This window comes from Nicotiana attenuata, unplaced genomic scaffold, assembly GCF_001879085.1.
Source record: "Nicotiana attenuata strain UT unplaced genomic scaffold, NIATTr2, whole genome shotgun sequence".
NCBI lineage: Eukaryota > Viridiplantae > Streptophyta > Magnoliopsida > Solanales > Solanaceae > Nicotiana > Nicotiana attenuata.
In genome coordinates, this window is record NW_017673140.1 from 62004 (window position 1) to 83515 (window position 21512).

General features: G+C 32.7%; 2 protein-coding genes across 4 annotated transcripts; one reads left to right on the plus strand and one right to left on the minus strand.

Annotated features, from left to right (window-relative positions):
- Positions 1–497: 497 nt before the first annotated feature.
- Positions 498–7648, plus strand: LOC109215561 (cyclic pyranopterin monophosphate synthase, mitochondrial). Of its 3 annotated transcripts, none has more exons than XM_019379650.1 (7): positions 500–897; positions 1434–2054; positions 2576–2743; positions 2822–3013; positions 4898–4966; positions 5172–5302; positions 7274–7648. In XM_019379650.1, exons 1-6 carry the CDS (start codon positions 838–840, stop codon positions 5253–5255), a joined length of 1194 nt encoding a protein of 397 aa, XP_019235195.1. In that variant the 5' UTR covers positions 500–837; the 3' UTR covers positions 5256–5302; positions 7274–7648. The 3 variants fall into 3 exon arrangements, with proteins under 3 accessions (XP_019235198.1, XP_019235195.1, XP_019235196.1); XM_019379651.1 differs by lacking the exon at positions 7274–7648 and adding an exon at positions 5406–6036; XM_019379653.1 differs by lacking the exon at positions 2576–2743 and having other exon boundaries at positions 498–897.
- A 6227-nt stretch (positions 7649–13875) lies between these two features.
- LOC109215560 (VQ motif-containing protein 17-like) lies at positions 13876–14286 on the minus strand. The gene has a single exon (XM_019379649.1). The coding sequence runs from the start codon at positions 14284–14286 to the stop codon at positions 13876–13878; it is 411 nt and encodes a 136-aa protein (XP_019235194.1).
- Between the last annotated feature and the right edge of the window lie 7226 nt (positions 14287–21512).

The window sequence follows — 21512 nt, forward strand, 5'->3', positions numbered from 1 at the left end:
TTATGTTGGAACTTTCGATTTCAGCAAAACAATGACTATTTTTTAATGACTTTGGAAACTCTGGCTATTTTTTATTACCAATCCCAAAACAAGTTACCTCGTGCTATTTTCACAAAGAAAAACTATCACCAAATATATATTAAAAGGTAATATATGCTGCAACTAATTGGAAGTAAAAAATATTAATCTATAGGTTACCATACTAAATTTGTCTTCAACGTCCCACTCTCTTGATAGAGGGTTAAATAGCCAATTTACTTTGTATTTCTTACGTATGTAATACACTTTTTTTTTAGTTTATCCTAGAAAACTGATAGTATTATTTTATATTTACAATTAACTTAATTTAAATTTTTTGTGCTATATAAATATCTCTGACATATTTAAGATTAAACTCGTCTAATCAGACATCTTCACATATACCTAATCTTTAGAATTAGAAAGATAATAAAATTGTAATTAAGTGAGAAATTAGGTAAAAAAGGAAAATTGAAAGGGGGATGAGTGATGAGTGTTGACCTTCAGCGCATCGCAAGGGACACGCATGTGCTTAAGTGGTAAGCTGCTATATCCATGGCGGTGACGCAAAATGCAGATTACATACAATATAGAGAAGGAGAACAGGCGTCTCAGTTGCCTTTGGCCCTTGTTTTTGGTCCCTCCCCAACAACTGTACGAATAACCCACATGCTATCCTACTCTTGTCATTACCCGTTCGTTCATCTTTCCCTCTCAATTTCTTAAATTCTATATAATCTAATATCCAATTCGATACTCTTTTCTCTTCCTTTCTATCTAAAAGCCAAAAGGATTCTTTGGGTTCTTCTGCTCTTGCAAATGCGGCCTTCTACCTTTAGATTCTTCCAATGGCATCTGAGTCACAAGTCTTTCAGCTCTGTACGTTTTTCCTTTTTATCTTTACGGTTTCTTTTTAAATAATAGTAACTTATACTAGTAGCTTTTATGGTTTTTGTGATTTGATTTCTTTTTTGTATATTGTAAGCGCGCGCGCACACACACACAACCTTTATCATCATCTGTGTACACTTTTCTGGTAATCAATTGTTGATAGTTGCACTTTACGGAAACATATTGTGCTGTCGAATTAAATTTATCTGATTCTGGGTTACTCCTCTGTTTCATGATTCGACCTTAGGTCTTGTGTGTTTTACATAAGCTGGATATGCATAAAACACCAAAAGTAATCTCAGTACCGGACATTTGAGGAGTAGCCTCTCATTCATATTATGTTGTAAATTCTCTACTTTGGGAAAATAAATTGGACGGCTAGATATATTTTACTTCTAGTGCCTGCATCCAGGTCCTCTTGCTTGGTCTTTTAAGTTTCTGCTCCGTTTGTTTGTGCAGTTATAACTATTCCTTGAACCACGCCTCAATTGTTTACTTGCAACTGACTGATAGTTAATCTACAGGCTAGCTTTTCATCCAGAGCATCATTACTATCTACAAGCAGCAATGGTCAAAATATAACTACTAGTCATCTCAATGGGTCCTCGTCAAAGATGTATTCAACTTCATGCGAGACATTGTCCGAAGATCCACCCAAAGATAGACTTATTTCTGACATGTTGATCGATTCATTTGGAAGGCTGCACACATATTTGAGAATATCCTTGACTGAACGTTGCAATTTACGGTGCCATTACTGTATGCCAGCTGAGGGTGTAGAACTCACTCCGAGTCCTCAGCTTCTATCTCAGGATGAGATTGTTCGCTTGGCAAGTTTGTTTGTTGGCTCTGGAGTGAATAAAATTCGTTTGACTGGTGGGGAACCAACTATTAGGAAGGATATCGAAGAACTTTGCTTGCAACTATCAAGTTTGAAGGGCCTTAAAACCCTGGCTATGACTACAAATGGAATTATTCTAGGAAAAAAACTTCCAAAGCTGAAAGACTCTGGACTTAATTTGGTGAACATAAGCTTAGACACGTTGGTTCCAGCAAAATTTGAGTTTATGACTAGGCGCAAAGGGCATCAAAGAGTAATGGAGTCGATTGATGCTGCAGTAGAGCTGGGATATAATCCTGTCAAAGTAAGTTCTCTCTAGCATGATTATATTATGTTTTTCTCTCTAGAATGATGCTCCCTCCTGTGTCAACTAACTTAATTTGGGTCTTGAGGATTTGCTCTATCATGTTTTTGGTTTATTGCCAGACTTTGGTAATTTATTTATCTGTCTAAAGTTATAGACACGTGGAACTACAAGCTATCCATTTAGAATAGGGAAGCAGTTCAGAAGCAAGTATAATATCATGGTTAAAGTAGGATTTCTTTGACTTTCTGAATTGTAAAAAGCTGAAAAATGGGACTTAGGCAGCACTATCCTGTTTTGCTTCCTGATGATGCTCTTAATGCTAGTTTATGCATGAAAAATCTATAGCTTTTGCTTGAGGTTCGTCATAATTCAGATTGTACCCATGGAAATGGAACATCTTTTCGAGGACTTGATTTGAACAACAAGCTTTCTGACGAAAGCAGTTCCTCAAGTAGGCCTGACAGTCTGCTTTGTGTTTACATTATTTATGTTATCTTTTGGTGTGTGCCGTACCTCAGGTAAATTGTGTTGTAATGCGTGGATTCAATGATGATGAAATTTGTGATTTTGTTGAGTTGACACGCGAAAGGCCAATCAATGTGCGGTTTATTGAGTTTATGCCGTTTGATGGGAATGTTTGGAATGTCAAGAAGCTAGTACCTTATGCTGAAATGTTGGACAAAGTGGTATGGTAGACTTTGTCAGATGTTTCTCTTATAAGTCAGTTATGTACATTACCTAAGTCACTCAATATTACTGAACAGGGTAAAAAATTTACAGGGCTTCAGAGAATTCAAGATCATCCCACAGAGACAGCTAAGAATTTCAGGATAGATGGGCATCAAGGCTCGGTTTCATTTATTTCATCAATGACAGAGCATTTCTGTGCTGGTTGTAACAGACTGCGACTTTTAGCTGATGGAAACTTTAAAGTTTGCCTTTTTGGTCCTTCGGAGGTGAGTATCTTTGTGACTAAAATTTGTGAAAACTTGCATAGGCTGTTAAGTCCTGTTGCACATATCTTCTTTTCTCAATTAGAGCACGTCGCACCTTGTATTTTTTCCTTTGATCACAAGCCCCCGCTACTTCAACTAATACTCATAGCTCCCTTTTCCTCTTGGACAAGACATGTAATAGTGCTTTTTTCGATCTACCACTAATGGAGAAATTTACTATATTACACGTTTTTCCTGTCTTCCTACTACTCTTTTCTCTTTCACAGTTCTGACGTTTCTACTTTATTATATGTTCTTCAGCTTTATGCTACATAATCCCGTTATCAGCTCCATCCTTTTGTTTCCTCTTCTGTTCTAGCTGTTTCTATTATCCTCTTCTTTATCAGCCTGATAACTTTGGTCTAACATTTTTTTCTCACTGGTGAGTTTGCCAAGCAAGGAGGGAGAAAGTAGGAGAGAAAGAAGAAAGAATTTGCAGTGAACTCCAACAATTAGATGCGCAGGAGATGAAAGAGTAGTAGCTGGGAAGAGAAGGGAGAAATTAGTAAAGCAAACAAGAAGAGTAGAGTAATGGAGCTTGGTATAGCACTTTTACTCTGCTGCTGAATAAAACGAAGAAAAAAATAGAGGGAAAGAGTCAATAAACAAAAGAAATGAGAAACTAGGGGAGATTATATGGTTCCTTTTCACTTTTCTGCTACTAGTGGATGAGAAAACTAATAGTCTTTAGGGCAAAACTAGAGGGGAATAAAGTGTCCAAAAAATCTAAAATCCAGAAGGTTTACAGTTCTTGTCACCAAAAGCTCCACCAATGCTCCCAAGTCCTATCTTCCCAGCTCAAAGATTAAAAGAACCAAAAAAAAAAAAAAAAGGAAGACAGGAGAGAGAGAGAGAGAGAGAGAGAGAGAGAGAGAGGTAGCACTGATGCGAGATATCCATTTTGTTCTTTTGCCTATGCTATCCTTTTCTGAATTTCTTCCACTAGAATATCAACTTGTAGTTACTTGTTCAATTCCAGTCACTAGGATATCCTAGGCAGAGAAAAGGAGATAAAACATGAGGATACTGCAACAACAACAACTACCACACCTCGGTCCTAAACAAGTTGGGGTTTGCTATATGAATCCTTCACTGATCATGTTATTCTATTTAAACTTATCTCAGGCCAATATTTTATAAAACAAGAATAATAATGAAAATAAAAATAAGAAGTACTAAAAGTTCAATTTCCTTATAAAACATGAGGGTAAAGATCCATATTTGGCTATCTTGTATTCTTGTCTCATGAAATTTGTATGCTTTTGTATGCAATGAAAAGTTGGATAAAAATAAATTGCTGTAAAATTTACTCCTAGGTTCATCCTATCAACTACATGTTGTCGTCATATCTGTAGACCTCATTTCTGGTGGTAAAAGCTGCACCTTCTTCCCGCACGACTTTACTATTTTGATTATAAGTTAGTGTAATGATTCTTATTTGGTATACAATTCATCAACTATGCAGTACCTTTTCCTCATTCCTGTTCTATCTATCCCGATTGGTTGAAGAGTCTAGAAGAGGGAATTATTTGGTCAGGTGAACCAATGATATTCATATGATGTAAATGCAGCTTTGTGAAATTCCTCAATAATTTTAGTCCCATCAGTGCTTCCTAGATTCCTTTGTTTTAGGCCTTTTATTTTCGATACCTACTAATTCAATGGGAATAAATTTTCATCTAGATTAGACTGTAGCTTCATTAACTACTGAATTTTCATCGTCTCTACACCTGCTGTTGTTTGGGATTACTACTATGGCTCGACAAAACTTTGTTGTAGAAATCATAAAATGGGTGTACTTCCTTGTGTAAAAACTATTTTTCCTTTTATTTTTGTTTTCTCCAGGTGAGCTTGAGAGATCCTCTTCGTCTTGGTGAAGGTGATGATAAACTTAGGGAGATCATTGGGGCAGCGGTATGTAGCTACTAATCCATTCCAACACTATTTGTTGCTTACATCTTTTCTATTTGTGTCTTTTTCTTTTGTTCCTCATATTTTGCAGGATCATCCTGTCATCAGGGCAAGATAAACTGCCTTCCATATTGTTTTTAGCATTTAGGGTTCATTTGGCATTTACAATATTATCTACATTTGTTTTGATTCATTTGTCCTGTTTCAGGTCAAAAGGAAGAAAGCTTCTCATGCTGGGATGTTTGATATTGCAAAAACTCCAAATAGGCCGATGATACATATTGGTGGATGATGGATGGAATATATTGGGTTTCGGTGCTCTTTACTGAATTGTATGATGTATGTATGCTTTTTGTTGGTCAATTTAAGCACCTTCCCGTAATTTCTCTTCAATACTTTATTTAAAGTTTTGGTGGCCTCATTTGTTTCTTGTCACTTTTAGGTTTCCACTGCATGTTGAGGGAACACAGTTTGACTACAGTTATAGCATCTCATAAATAGTGAAATGCACCTGCATAAATTTTTCTGAATCTTAGAGATTTTGTAGTTATTTGATCCTGAACTAGATTAGTATATATCTCAACTGGCTCTTAAGAATTTGCTGTTCTTGCGGTTGTAAATATATTACTGCTTGTAAATTTGATAAGCACTCTCCTTGAGTCGATTGGTCTCAACTCAATTGGGTTATAAAAGTCTGACATTAAGACAAGAAAAATACGATTCAATATTTCCAATATCACCTTTTTCATGATCTTTACTAATGTGACCAAATTGTGGTAACTTATTGGAAATATTAGAAATGTCCTCTAAGGTGGCCTCATTTGTTTCTTGTCACTTTTAGGTTTCCACTGCATGTTGAGGGAACACAGTTTGACTACAGTTATAGCATCTCATAAATAGTGAAATGCACCTGCATAAATTTTTCTGAATCTTAGAGATTTTGTAGTTATTTGATCCTGAACTAGATTAGTATATATCTCAACTGGCTCTTAAGAATTTGCTGTTCTTGCGGTTGTAAATATATTACTGCTTGTAAATTTGATAAGCACTCTCCTTGAGTCGATTGGTCTCAACTCAATTGGGTTATAAAAGTCTGACATTAAGACAAGAAAAATACGATTCAATATTTCCAATATCACCTTTTTCATGATCCTTACTAATGTGACCAAATTGTGGTAACTTATTGGAAATATTAGAAATGTCTTTTCCTTTCTTGACCTGAACAGTGAATCATGAGATGTTTCATTGAGAGCTTTGTAAGCCTGAACCTGAGGTTTTACGTTTGCGTTTATGCTTATCCAAATCAGATAAAGATAGTTGACCATTTAGGAAATACATCAATCAATGGTTTTGGTGGATTTAATTCTTTGCTTTTGTATGAACATATTTCTTTCACAGATGTCTACATGAATAACTAGGTGAAGTATTAGAATTCTGAGGCTCATTGGGAACCTTTTGTTTGGAACCTGACCAGAGACTTCATATTCAATTTTTGTTGGAATTTTTGTAATAGGTACGTTATGTAGAAGAGCTTGCACAACTTGATTCGAAATTTACTCCCCACGGGCTCTGTTTTAGTGGTAAGAGCGCAATGCGTGATGTGTGGGTTAGACGCACGTCACGGGACAAAAGCTTAGTATTTAAGTGGAGAAGGATAGAGGGACGGACCTATTATCCCCGAGTTTCGAACCCTGTGCTACTGGCCCACGTGGATTTCTCGAATTTCTCGATTATAAAAAGAGCTTGAAGTGTATTACTATATATTACATTCGTCTTCTGGGTTGAAGTGCGAGTCAACATTTTCTATGTCTGCGATTAATAGCAATAACTGAACAAACCCGTTTACCTCGTATGTTATTTGCTTTTTGTCGGCTGCAGTGCAGGAAATTAATGAGTTCTACGGTGGTTAGTGCTACTGCATAAATGCTTTGGCTATTTTTTGTTCCAATATTAGGTCCGTATTGAGATGGGAGTAGGCCTATCAACCTGGTCTTTCGCTTGGGAAATGGGAATTTAGTTGGTGTTATTTAAGATGCTATTGGAAGAGTCTCAACCCAATTAGCTTTGTGTGCATGAAACAATTTCCAACCTGTTTTAGATTCGACGATTGCTTTGAACTTCACTTAATGCATCTGTTATGATAGTTCTCCTACAATATTAAGTCTTTGTCAGAATTATTTTATCTGCATTTACTCATTAATAATCTATTTGTTTTACTACTTATGCATCATCTATTTTGAATTTGCTCTTTCTCGTATTGAAGATCTTTCAACTTCCAACAATGATGTAGTTTTTCACTTTACTTTGCAGGTATGTGACATCAAAGACATCAGGAAAAAAGAGAAATATAGGAGCAGAAAACAGAGAGGAAGTGACCCAACAGGTGAAAATGCTCGACATAAGCAAGTAACCTAAAGTTTGGATTTTGAGGTTGTATATGTGCATGTTTGTCGTTTGAAAGCCACGAAACATAGTGAGGCATATACTAAAAGACCCGTGTATCCCTACATAATAGTGTTTTTCTTGTGTGAAATTAAGAAATTTATACGTGTGTCATTACATGTACAACTTATGAGCAAGCTGTTGTATTAATGTAATCCTTTTGAACTACATGTTAATTGTGTCTCTGTTGCTACATTTATGTAGTATTACTTAAAGAAAAAGGAAGCAGAGACATTTGTTCTCTATTGCAGATCTTGCCCAAAAAAAAAACAAAAATATTGGACGTTTCTACTTTTGTAGCAGTTGTCGTCAACAATGCAAAGTTTGGTTAAAAAGAAGGCAACATGATTGTTGCCTCTTTTTCGACAAGAATTATGCTTAATATACATATTTGGAAAAATGTTTCACATACTTTTCCTTTGGTTTATTTTGTAACATTAACCTCTCTTGTGGTTTGCGTCTTTGCAATATTATATCACTCTCCTTTCTTTAACTTGTCTTTGTAACAGCCGTTTTAATTAATCTACTCATATTAATGCAAACATTTTACAAGTTGACTACTTAACCCTTCTCTAATATTATACCCATTTAGTAATTAATTTTAAGAATATATTCCTTTTAAGAAATTAAGAATAAAAAATTAAGGCGTATGAAGGATGACGGTTGTTGTTCATCTTCAGTTTTAGTCCAAAATGGTAATTCGTATTTCGCAATAAAAGTACAGAATAGTAGCACCAGATTTTCTCTAGTTCAAGACATGTTACTACTTACTAGGTAGTATTGAATAGTAAAAACACTAGAATTTAACTAGCATTTCGCAATAAACTTATTTTGGTTGAGAACAGCAGAGAATTTCCACTGTTCTTGGACTACGTAAGTAAAATTAGTTATTAATAGGGGTGTGCATTCGATTTATCGATTCGATTTTGACCCTTATCGATAATTACTTATCGATTATCGATTTGTACGTATGCTTATCGTTATCGTTTCAATAAGGTTTCGATTTTTTCGATTTTAATTTATCGATTTTGGGGACTTATCGATTCGGTTATCGATTACACCAATAAGAAAATTTGCGGGATTCCACGGAAAGTATATCGCTATAAACGCGTCTAACTAATATGGACAAAAATAAGTTAAAATAAGACGAACACCATTTATAATATAAAAATTGTGTCAACAAGCACATGCAACAAAACTAAAGTAAGGGATCAAATGTATGCCACCAACACTCCAACGGTATAAAAGAAATAAAACAAAACAAAACACATCATCACGGCTAATTCTGTTTTCCATTAATTTGAACTTCATTCCCTTGATCATTAAATATGATCATTCCTTAAATGTGGTAGAGGAAATAATAGGGTAAGGGACTTAGGGTAAATGAAAGGGTATAGATTAGGGAAAATAATATTGTATCGCCGCTTTCAAAATAGTAGCGGAATATATATACATTCTGTATGTTATATTAATCTACACAAATAGGTAATTACTCATTTAACAAGTGTCTACAGTCTAGGGGTGTGCATTCGATTTATCGATTCGATTTTGACCCTTATCGATAATTACTTATCGATTATCGATTTGTACATATGCTTATTGTTATCGTTTTAATAAGGTTTCGATTTTTTCGATTTTGATTTCGATTTCGGTAACAAATAATCGATTCGATTTATCGATAAACCGATTCGAATGCACACCCCTAGTTATTAATTCTCCAAAATTCAGAGTTTCTACTTCCTTGTGGTGAACTTATAAATTTCACTCTTTAACTCACCAACTTCTAATTGAATTACTCTTTGTGAACGGTTGAGGTAATATATTCACCCCAAATATTCACCTAGTTTGATATTATTCCCCTTAATTAACCATCCTTCAAGTGTAACAATACGAATTATGTCGATCATGTCCTACAAGCTTTTCATGTCAAATGCAGTGCAAGAATTATATAAAACTTTTTGAAGGAAAGTGATATAATACAAAGTGACATGGCAGAAGCTTACCACTGGTAGGTATATTGACTTGATGGCATCCGCCTTTGTAATTAACTGCGATGTTTACTTAATAGATTAGTTAATCTCAAGAGTCAAGTCAACTTATATTAAATCTACTAATTTCCATCTCTATCCCTTTTGTATTATTATCTTTAAAATACCATGGAACACAAACTTGTGTAATATTTTTAAAAAGCACCGTCAAGAAGATGATGGATTCCCTCCTCAAGAGAGTCAACTTTGAGATGGCACGAGGGAGGGGTTTTACCCTCTTCTTCTCAACTTGTTGCAATTTTTTAGATTTTCTTAATTAGTATTAATTTGATGTTATCACTTCGCTAATGTGGAAGAGTAGGTGGTGTTTCCTAATTTAATCATGCTAGTTAAGTTCAGAAGGATTATATTGCAATGCCATTCTCAGATGCAGCCCCCTTTGTCATGTTTGAACGTAACCAACTAATTATATCTACTAGCTACTAGCTAGACTTGGATTAACTGGGATTATTGATTTGACTAGGTTTATACTTTATTGCTACTGATTACTACTCTTAAACGCTTAAATAAATCTTATCTTTACTATCCGAACCCCAATAAGTTAGAGCTAACTATTGGATGAGAAGAAAAATAATCGACTCTTATCAACACTTTGTAATGAGACATTTTGTTCATGGCTATATCTGGGACAAGGCATGCGACGATCCCTAGTAATACATACATACGTACGTATATATATGTATGTATATATAAGAGAAAAATAACTAAAGATAGATCGATAGAATCAAGACTTATAATCTAGTGGTATCGATAGAAATAATCTCTCATACAATAGGGTGGTTGCAATTGTATTCTCATTGTTAATGGGCAAAAAATTATTTCAAGTGTCCATTTCTTTTTACCTAATATATTTTGGTCTGATGCAAACATGACACTTATATTTCTTAGTTATGTGGTTCTTCGTTAAGACTTTAAGACTTTAAATGGAGATCATGGGGTTCCACAACAGAATTAACAATGTACACGATAATGTGTAAACAACGACTTCTTCATTTAATTTTTAACGCTTCAAGTTTTAGAGCATTTTATACCATAAAGTTAAGTGTTCCCCCCCCCCAAAAAAAAGTCAATTAGTTAAGTAAGAGCAACTTGCAGCTAAAAGCTTAAGTATATTCCAGCTAATAGCTCTACTACTTGCTATACTCTACTCCCTCCGAACGAAAATACTTGTCACGTTTTGCTTCACGAGAATTAATTCGACTAATTTTGAAGCTAAATTTGATAAGTTTAATTTAATGTTTTAAAATTAAATTTTGATATTCGAAAACTACATTCTTCTTATATCAATTTGGTGAAAAAGTATATGTTAAAAAAATAATGGTCAAAATTTATGTAATTTAATTCTCGAGAAGCGAAATGTGACAAATATTTTAAAACTAAGAGAGTTATGTATGAAAAATGAAATGAATCCACAAAACGTAAAAATGTATCTACGGATTGACATATAAACAAATAAAATTAGTTAATATCTATATTTACACGTCGAAAAGAAAACATATCTTCTTAGCCAACACAGCTACAACCTAAAAATATTGACACCCTTCTCACCAACCCTATCCCTTCTCTTGGTTGTATGAAATAGAAGAGCAAGAAATATTATGACTTGTCCTATATATCAATCGTGATAAGTTTCTTTCATTTTTAATATGGATAAATAGGGTACATTATTTTAGGATCAAAATAATTAGGTGTCACGCAGAAACTAGTAAATCAAACCTTGAATGGCGATAAATCGGACAATAAAAGAGGAATATATCAAAAGAGATACAAATATTTAATGTGGTTCGGTTAATTTGACCTACATCCACAGGCAGAGATGAGCAATCCACTATATATAAAAGAAAGTACAAAATATCGAGAGAATAACCTCACAAAGAGGCAAACACAAGTGACAGACTAACACTTGTCCCGAAATTCTCCCCCTAAACAAGACTCTCAAGCCCCTTATGGCTACATTGTTGATGCTGCTGAATGAAAAAGAAGGATCCTTAATTTATAAAAGTCCAAACCTTTTCCTCCAAGAAAAGGAACTAGCCAAATTTGGAAGAATTATATTTTCCTTTTCGTAAAAAGAAAAATCAATTACGGTAAATATGTTGCTCTTCCTGCAAAGAATAGAAAAATCAAATATGGTAAGAAAATTAGGACAAGCACTGAATTTACTGACAAAATAAACTCGATCCACCTTCTTCACATAATATTTAACAAGTCGCATCTCCGAAACTCCACCACAAAGTTTGTCTCAATGTGAGCAATGCTCTGGTCAAATTTCTCAAATAAAAATCATGATTACCATCAAATAGGTTGCGGCTAGAACTAAACCAGCCAAGATGAACCTGTCTTGAACCTCACTCTGATACCACTTGTTAGGATCGAAATAATCATGTGTCATGTGGAAGCTAGTAAATTAAAGCAAACCTTGAACGACGATAAATCATACAACAAAAGGAAAAAAATACCAAAAGAGACACAAACATTTAATGTGGTTTGGTCAATTGACCTACGTCCACGGCGGAGATGAGCAATCCACTATATAAAAGAGAGTACAAAATATTGAAAGCACAAGTGGCATGCTAATACTTATCCCGAAGTTCTCCCGTTAACCAAGATTCTCAAGCCCATTATGGCTACATTGTGGATGCTATTAAATGAAAAGGAAGGATCTTCAATTTATATAAGTCCAAACATATTCCTCCAAGAAATTAAAAGGGACTAGCAAAATATGGGAGATTTATAATTTCTTTCTAACAGAAGAAAAATACAATTATGGTAAATATATTACTTTTTCCTTCTAGAGATAAGAATACCAAATATGATGAGAAAATGAGGAGAAACTTTCACGACCCAAAATCTAACCATGGTCGTGATGGCGCCTATCGTGTTACAAGGCAAGCCTACTTCCCAAAACATTACTACTAAACCGATTTTAAGAAATTAATAAAACATCTCCAACATTAAATTTTTTTTTTCATAAACTAAATCAACTCTAAATATAATTAGAAAATATGAAAACGAGTCCCAAACATCGGGGTGTCACTAAGTCATGAGCGTCTAAAACTATGAACTAAGAAATATAATTGTCTAACGTAAGAAATGACAAGAGAAGTAACATAGTCCTGAGCAGCTGCAATCCCTGAACTACCTGCTCAGGTGTCCGGTCAGGAGGGACAGTCATCATCTAGGGCCACGAGAGGCCGAGGCTTTTAGGCCTGGCTTTACGGGACGGACCAAGTCTCAATCCCTCGCGGTGCACACCCACACGCCCGTCACCTAGCGTGGGTATCACCACCAAACAATCACATGATATCAATTTCTCCGGGTTTATACCCTCAAAGCCAGAGTTAAAATTGTTACTTACCTCAACAACGTAAAATCCTACTACGGGATGTCCTCGTCCCTCGACTCGGTCTCCAAAAGCTTCGAATCTAACCATAATCAGAATACTACTAATTTTGAAAATAGACTTGCCTTGTAACACGATAGGCGCCATCACGACCAAGGTTAGATTTTGGGTCGTGACAGAAACACCTAACACTTTCCTCGTATGCTTAGAATTACCATAGTGGTTCTAGTCTTCAATAAGAATTATATTATGTAATGCATAAGTGCTTATTTAATTTTCGCAGAAATGTCAAAGTTCACGAAAACTAAATGTACAATTTGGATAGTGATAATAATCAAAAGGAATCTCCAAACTAAGGTTCGCATAAGTCAAATGTATATAATTTGGACCGTGATGATCATTCATGGAACAACGCATATTTCCATGTACATTGCCAACCCATATATGGAATATGCGGGGAATTCCTATAGTTAAAGGTTCTTTATAGGAATAAGAAGATTTAGAAATAACAAGTTGCTTCTCTCGAAAGGTCCATAAAACCTTTACGCTAATAAATACGCAAATATATAGGTTAGTGTATTTTCACCAACATCACTATACATAATTGAGTGAAAATGCTATGCTCAATATGTAGTTCGAAGTCAATTATCAATTTGTTCTTGCTTGAAATAGACAACAAGCAATTAAAACCCTTTGCTCATGGAAGAAGTGAATACCAACACTATAGCTAGGGCAACAACAAGAGCTTTCAATATTTCGAGAAAAAAAATATAGGAGTTAAGAGAGGGCCGGGTGATCAAAAAGAAAATCAAATAATCACAAAAAGATGTTAACAATTACAAACACAAATGAAGAAACATTATATTCACATGAATGAATCTCTATACAAAATGGAGAAAACAAGATATCAATCAACATCACTCCATCCCCACTCCAAATCCAACCAAAAAAAGTGAAAAATATATATATAGGATCAAGAAGTCATATTATGGCGTCACGCAATTCCTGCACACTATTCAGTTAAGATATTAGAAAACCCTTGAATTACTTTCTCAAGAACAAATCTAAGAATTCTTCTTTTAGCAAAGGGGCACCTCACCAAACATATTAATCTGTGTAGGAAGCTTGAAAGGAAACATAGGAAATTCACTTAAATCTTGAATAAATCCCTCCATTCCAAAACCACTCAAAAAACCATTTGATGAATTTTCAACACTTCCATATGATATACCATCACTTTCTTCCTCTTTCATCCTATAATTTGTATCTTGCAACATGTTCATATGTTGATGATGCTGATGCTGATGCTGATGATGATGATCTTGTGGTGATGATTCTATGTTCTTCCTTTGTTCTTTTTTCATCTTTTTCCCTTTGACTTGTGCAGCATTCTTCCCCGTGAGCCTTTGTACAAGCTCGCGAAAATTCTCTACGTCTGTTTTGATGATCTCTGGTGCTATTATATGAATTATTCGTATTTTCGGCTTCATTTTGGTTATTGTATGTGAATCTTTATGCATGATGTGTTTAAAAATACTTGGGGTAATGGTTTCACTTGTGATTTGCTTCATCTTCTCCCTTTCAAGCAACAAAGGTTAGTTATTCAGAGAAAGGAATAATGAGAGAAAGGATGTTGGTAATGTTGGAGGAACAGTGAGAAGGTATTTAAATAGGAGCAGTACCTAAGGGTTGAAATTAGTTTGGAAAATAATTAAAGATCCAAGTTTTGCCTTTTGGAAGCAAGAATTGGACGGGATTCTCTAATTCAAGAGGATAAAATAATGTACCAAAGTACTAAATAGTATAATAATCCATGTTTTATGTGTATAATTGGGTTTCTCTTAGTTCATTTTTTTTTTTTTTAAATTTACCAACTTTTTCTTCTCTTCCTTTTCCTCCAAGAAATATAGTATTTTGAATTTATGTGTGCTGCCATGTAATTGAGCTTATGTGATGTTTACATATAACATATTAATTAATTAATCTCAAATACACTAGCTAAGATTAAATTATGCTACTTTTCATTTATACCATTTGTATTGTTTATTTTCATTACACTATGAAAGGCAAACTTCAAGAGCACCGACCGCCTGCGGCCTTTGATAGTGATCTATTATCAGAGGATTTTATCATCTTCTTATTGACTTCTTACACCTCGTTTTATAATTTTCTTACCACGCGATGTTCATAGTAATATTTTAATAACATTTTTTATCACGTTACAAACTAATGTTTATCATTAAAGTTATCTATACTTACCTTATTAATTAGTGATTTAATTTTGTAAATCTATATTATATTAAAGGAGAGTAGTATGCATTGTGGTTAAGCGAAGTGGCAAGCTAAAATAAAGCCACTTGAAAATTTTAAGACAACATTAATAATTAAGAATTATAAATGGAAACATACTTAATGGAAGTAGTTTAATAAATCTTATACATAATCCAAATAGATCTTAGACAAATCCAATCTTTATATCTATATTTATATTTATATGTATATGTGTATCTATATCTATATTTATATCTATATATTGATCCACTCATAGATTTTCTTCTATATTAGCTAGAAATATGGAGGTAAAAATTAATTTAAAAACTAGAATAGAAAAAAAATAAAAACTATAGAAAGACGTAAATTGAGATAAGCTATGACTATTTATACTTTGGAGCTATAAAATAAAACTAAAATTTACTTAAGATACTAAAGATTTATAGAGTTTAAAAATTAAATAAATTCGCAGCAAATTAAGATCTTACATAAAGTATACAAATTATTTATAAGGTAAAAACAATTAAATAATTAGTAAAAAATATTTTGTTAACAAGAATAATAAAGTCATATTAATATTGATGAATCATGCAAACGAATATTTTATACGTATAGATTACTACAACATTTAGATATAATGTGTGTGTGTGTGTGTTTGTGTGTGTGTGTGTAGATGGGATTGCATGTCGCAATGGTATTAGTATTATAAAAGTGGATCGGATTGCGCACTACAACAAGAGGCTGTGTTGTGGTTATATTTGGCTATTCATTTTTGCTACCGTATTGTGTTGTGAGACTGAGAAGTGATGATATTCCTGGGCCCTTTATCATTTATTTCATATTTCAGTTATCATGTTAGTTAATTGTTTCTCTATTCCATCATTGCTTTTCTACTTATACTCGTACTCATACAGGTTTATAGTGAGTGTCTTGTCACATTCTCGTCACTACTTTGTTGAGGTTAGACTCGGCACTTACAGAGTACATGGGATTGGTTGTACTCATACTACACTTTTACACTTCTTGTACAGATACTAGTGTAGGTCCCAGCGACATGCCTTCCAGGAGAATTGAGGTAGTGCCACACAGCGTCCGTAGACTCTGAAGTCCCCGTCCTATATATGTTACCGTTTACTTTGTATCAGACAATTTATATTATATTTCAGACTTTGTTTATAGTATTTTAGCAACTCATGTACTCGTGACACTAGTTTCTAGGATTAGACTAGACATCGATCTTTATGGATTTATTATATATTTCAGGATATTTCAGTCTTAATCTTTTATTAATGTGTTTTTAAATTGTTAAAATACTTAATTGTTTAGCTAACGTTCACTTTCCTAGCAAGCGGATGTTAGGTGCCATCACGACCCCGTGATTGGGATATTGGGTCGTGACATTCAGCATGAGTTTTTGAAGTTCGAAAGCCTATTAAATAATTAGGCTTGAAGTAAGGTGAGATTCGTAGTTTTGATGATATGTTGTGTGATCTGAGACTTAGAGTAGGTCCGTGTTATGTTGCGGACTGGTTAGTGTGATTAGATGGGGTCTCGAGGGGCTCGGGTGTGTTCCGGATGAGTTTTGGGACTAGTTGTTAGTTCTTATCATGACCTAAAACCCACTACAGGCCGTGATGGCGCCCAACGTCATCGTTAGGCAAGCCAACAGTGACCTATCACGTTAATTGTTCATTTTACTACTTTCAAAATTATAAATTTTATTAAGTAAAAAACTTTGTGCATTTAAAATTATGGTTACATAAATAATTAGTAAGGCATAAAGATAAATGGTGATAATAATATACAAATTCGTTAACATCAACTAGAATATCCCAAAACTCGGTGTCCCAAGTGCATGAGCATTTACTAAGGAGTACAATAATAATACAACATCTGTCTGCAATGTAAATTAGACAGGATAAAGTAAATAACACGATGGAGGCTCTGGGGCTGCGATACGTAGCCTGGAATATAGCTCACCATAAAGTCTCCTCAACAGTTGCGCCTACGCACCAAGATGACCACCGAATGAACCTGTCAGATCCAGCACATTTAGTGTAGAAGTNATTAGAAAATAGAATGGCAAAAATTATTTGAATTTGAGATGAGAAAGGTTTTTAAATTTTCATCTATATTATATTAGAATGAGTGTGGTAGAAATAGATATTAATTTCAAACAAGCTAATAAAAATCCACATGACAATGTAATAATATTAGTTATTGAATAATATAATATTAAAAATAAAGAATAAATAGAGAAAAAATAAAAATTCAAATTTTTTATCATAGAAAAAAGGGTAAAACTTATTTAAATTTGAGATGAGAAAGTTTTTTATATTATGATAAGAAAAGTCATAATATGGATAAATCCACATAATTCAAGTCTAATAGATAAAATCAAAAACTAAAATATTGAATAATAAAAATAAATTAGAGATAATGTGAGGAAATTTGTAAATAACAAGTTAATGAAAAGCCACATAAAACATAATAAAACTATATATTAGATTAAAAAATAGCAAAATTATGTTAAATTATTAAAAAATTACTATTAGAAATGAAAGGGAAAGACTACTTGAATTTGATATTAGAAATTTCTTAAAACTATGATGAGAATGCTCAAACTATGGAGAATACCACGAAATAAAAGTCTTATTTATGAAAAATAAATAAATAAATAAATATTTCAAAATACATAATATAGGTACTAATGAAAATTTATATTTAAATTTGTATCTTAAAACTAAAAAAGAAAAAAAAATTACGTAAAGAAATAAAATGACAGTGAAAATATTACTACAAAATTTAGATATAATGTGTTCAAAGAATTAAGAAAATATTTTTCTATGATTAATATCTGAATTGAGTGCAGTTAGTTTAAGTTTGAAAGCATAACATAATATTTCGAAATTGGGGTCCAATTTACAACATAGAATGATAAGAATTATTTGAATTTGAGATGAGATTTTTTTTATATCATAAATTTTCTATTTTTGAAAATATCATGCAAAGAAATAAAACAGCAAAAATATTATTACAATATTTAGATATAATGTGTTCAAACAATTAGAAAATATTTTTTCTATGATTAAAATAAAATTAAAAATATAAAATTAATTTGTAATATAGGTAATTTTACTAATGATAACTAAAAATTAAATTTGTATCTTAAAGCTAAAAAAGAAAGAAAATTTAACTGCATACAAAATAATTATAAGAGAACTCAATAAATTGGAAAGTAATAATAAAATAACTTATGTATTAATATTTTTGACTACTTAAAAGTTAAAATTTAAAATAAAATATGATATTATTTTGGTTATAGGTAAAATAATAATATAAAAATTAATTAAAATTTATAGTAGGGAAGAGATGTATTAAAAAAATAAAGGTAGTGTTAGGATATTTATACTTTAAATTAAATGAAAAATAATAATTGAATTATATTTAAAAATATTACTGATAAATTGAAATGATTAAAAAATTCTGAATAAGAGGCTACAAGCTTATAAATATACCAAATTTCAAGAATAAAATATTTATATTTATTAAAGACTATTAAAAAGATAATAAGCAAGATATTAATTTACTTATTAAGCTAATAAAAATCATATGATAGTATAATAATATTACATAATAAATAATACAATAACTACAAGAAAAGAACAAAAATAAAAAAGAATTTACGTAAAATGATGTGATAAATAAGACATATTTGACTTTCAGTCAAAAACAAAGTGACAGTAAAAATTTTGTTAAAATAATGTGATATAATATGCTCAAACAAGATAGATCACAACATGACATATTTAGTATTTTTTTTAATATTGACACCGAAACGAAATGCAAGTACTAAAATCAAGGGGTTAGGTTACTACAAATAAAAAAAAGTTGTCTACTATGAGATTTGAATAATAATTTCATATCCTGCTTTATAATTAATATCTAACGTTATATACTTCCTCCGTTCCAATTTATGTGAATCTGTTTGACTGGGCACGGAGTTTAAGAAAAAAATGAAGATTTTTGGAATTTGTGGTCCTAAACAAGCCCAAATGGGGCCCAGAGTATTTGTGTGGTTATAAAAGCTTCTCATTAAAGATAGAGTTGTAAGTTTAAGCTAAATTGCTACCAAATTTAGAAAGAATTCATCCTTTTTGGAACGGACCAAAAAGGAAATAGGTTCACATAAACTGGAATAGAGGGAGTAATTTTTATCTGAAAGGTTTATATTTTAAGGTTATTTGCACATGACTCAAACAACCTACATCACAATGTGACGTGATTTGTGTCCGCACATCGCGCGGATACTAATACTAGTATATCTTAATCTGTCGACAGTGCTATTGGTTAGGATATACTATTGCTATTGGTAAATAAAATAGAAATCATGTTCAAAGCTTACGGTACCATAAATAGGAACCAATGGAAAAAATCATTTTTAACATATGTACAACGACTTTGCTAGCTGCTACTTTTACTATTGACAACAATGGATGAAAGTATCTCTGAATTATAGGGGTTTTTTAAAAGAAATTCTTGTTGGTTTAAATTAATTTTTTTGGCAAATGGATTTATAGTATCAGTTCCACCTCTTCTGAATTCATTTCTCTTTCCAAAATAAGCAACTTGTAGCATAGCTGTCAGCGAGTATTAGGGTTTAGCACTCAAGCTCTTGGTTGGAAATTGCTTTATTTAACTAATTGACTTTTTAATTAGTTCTAAGTTTGTAAAGACAAATATTATGGGTTTGGGAACTATTGACTTTATGCTATAATATTCTCTAAAACTCCTAGTGTCAAAAATTAAATCCCAAATTTCTTTGTTAACACATTATTGTCCACGCATTATGTTGTTGTGGAACCCCTTGATCCCTATAAGTCTTACAACTGGAAAATTTATATATCATTTTTAATTGCATCGACGAATACTATATATCTAATTCTTTCAAGGAAAAAGATGGATGCTTAAACACTAATTTCACCATTTTTTTAAAACCTATTATTATTTCTTTTTGCCCCAAAATTATATACTTGGTGGAACGTAGGACCAATCCAACTTAATTACAGGTTTTACCTTTTTCTTTAATTTTCCCTAGTAAAATTATTCAATTCAGTTGAAATCCTAGAAGTTGGAATACCTACCTACTGTTGGAATAATACCAACATAGTTGACAAACCATAATTGAGATTTCTAGATTCTCTTTCTAATTAAATTTAGAGCAAACAATTATTTCTTTCTTTCTTTCTTTCTTTATTTCCCCATTTATGTAGCTGGATAAGATGGATCAATATAACCAATATTTTACATGACTAGCTAGGAAGTGGGAGACAAGAACTGCTCCTACACTGATAAGGCATTTGATATTGTATATTACACCAACAAAAAAAAAAAAAAAAAAAATCTGGTATAATTTCATAAATGGGATCTCGAGAGGGTGGATAGTATGCAGACCTTACCCCTACAGTAATGTAGATAGGTTGTTTCCAGTAACCCTCGGCACGAGGAAAAATAAGAATATAGCAGTAATAACAAACAGTAACGAGAACAAGATAAAAGAAAATAAGGCGAAAGAAATAACATGTAAATGATAAAAATCTACAATATTAGGATATAAGACTGTTACTAATAACATTGGAAATGTCTAGAAACACATTCAACTACCTACTAACGTACAACCTTAATAATCGACCTCCACACCTTCCTATCAAGGGTCATGTCGTCGATCAGCTGAAGCAACGCTATATCTTGCATAATCACCTCTCTTCAATACTTTCTTTGGCCAACCTCTACCTTTCCTAAGACCTACCAATTGTCCAACCTCTCACATCTCTTTGTTGGGGCATTTGTGTTTCTCCTCTTCATATGCCCAAACCATCGAAGTCTCACTTCCCGCATTTTGTCCTCCATTGGCCACTCCTGCCTTGGCCCGAATATCCTCATTCTTAATCTTGTTAATCCTGGTATGCCCATAAATCCATCTTAACATCCTCATTTATGCTACTTTCATTTTCTGAATGGAAATATTTGATATTGTATACTGATAATCAATATTTCATCATGATCAGATCAAAGAAGTGCTTTGCACCTCCAAGTAGCGAATAATAATAGATACTAATTGGAGTAGTATTTAATTGTTAAAAACTGATTCCTTTACAAATCAAATAATTTTATTAATTAATTTTCTAAAGCTAGCTGTAGCTGATGTAAAATTGATGACGTTCTACCCTCTCTCCATTTAACTAACTCTACATATATTGCAACTGTCGAGAAGTGGAGTGATGGAGGGAAGGTCTACACGTTCTAGGAATTGCTTCTAATTTTATATGGGGAAAAATCTTTTCGGGAAAGATGTACTAAAAGAGGCAAGTACATTTAAAAAAAGGAAAAAAAAAAAACAATTTAATGGTCTAGATCATCAAATTAGTTAAATTGGGGTAAGGGT

Excerpts from the sequence above, each read along its gene's own strand:
- LOC109215561 (XM_019379650.1), top strand. The coding sequence starts at position 838 with ATGCGGCCTTCTACCTTTAGATTCTTCCAATGGCATCTGAGTCACAAG. Across the intron at positions 2,744-2,821 it reads CTGAAATGTTGGACAAAGTG|GGTAAAAAATTTACAGGGCT; the intron begins GTATGGTAGACT and ends ATTACTGAACAG. Across the intron at positions 4,967-5,171 it reads GGGAGATCATTGGGGCAGCG|GTCAAAAGGAAGAAAGCTTC; the intron begins GTATGTAGCTAC and ends GTCCTGTTTCAG.
- LOC109215560 (XM_019379649.1), bottom strand. The coding sequence starts at position 14,286 with ATGAAGCCGAAAATACGAATAATTCATATAATAGCACCAGAGATCATC.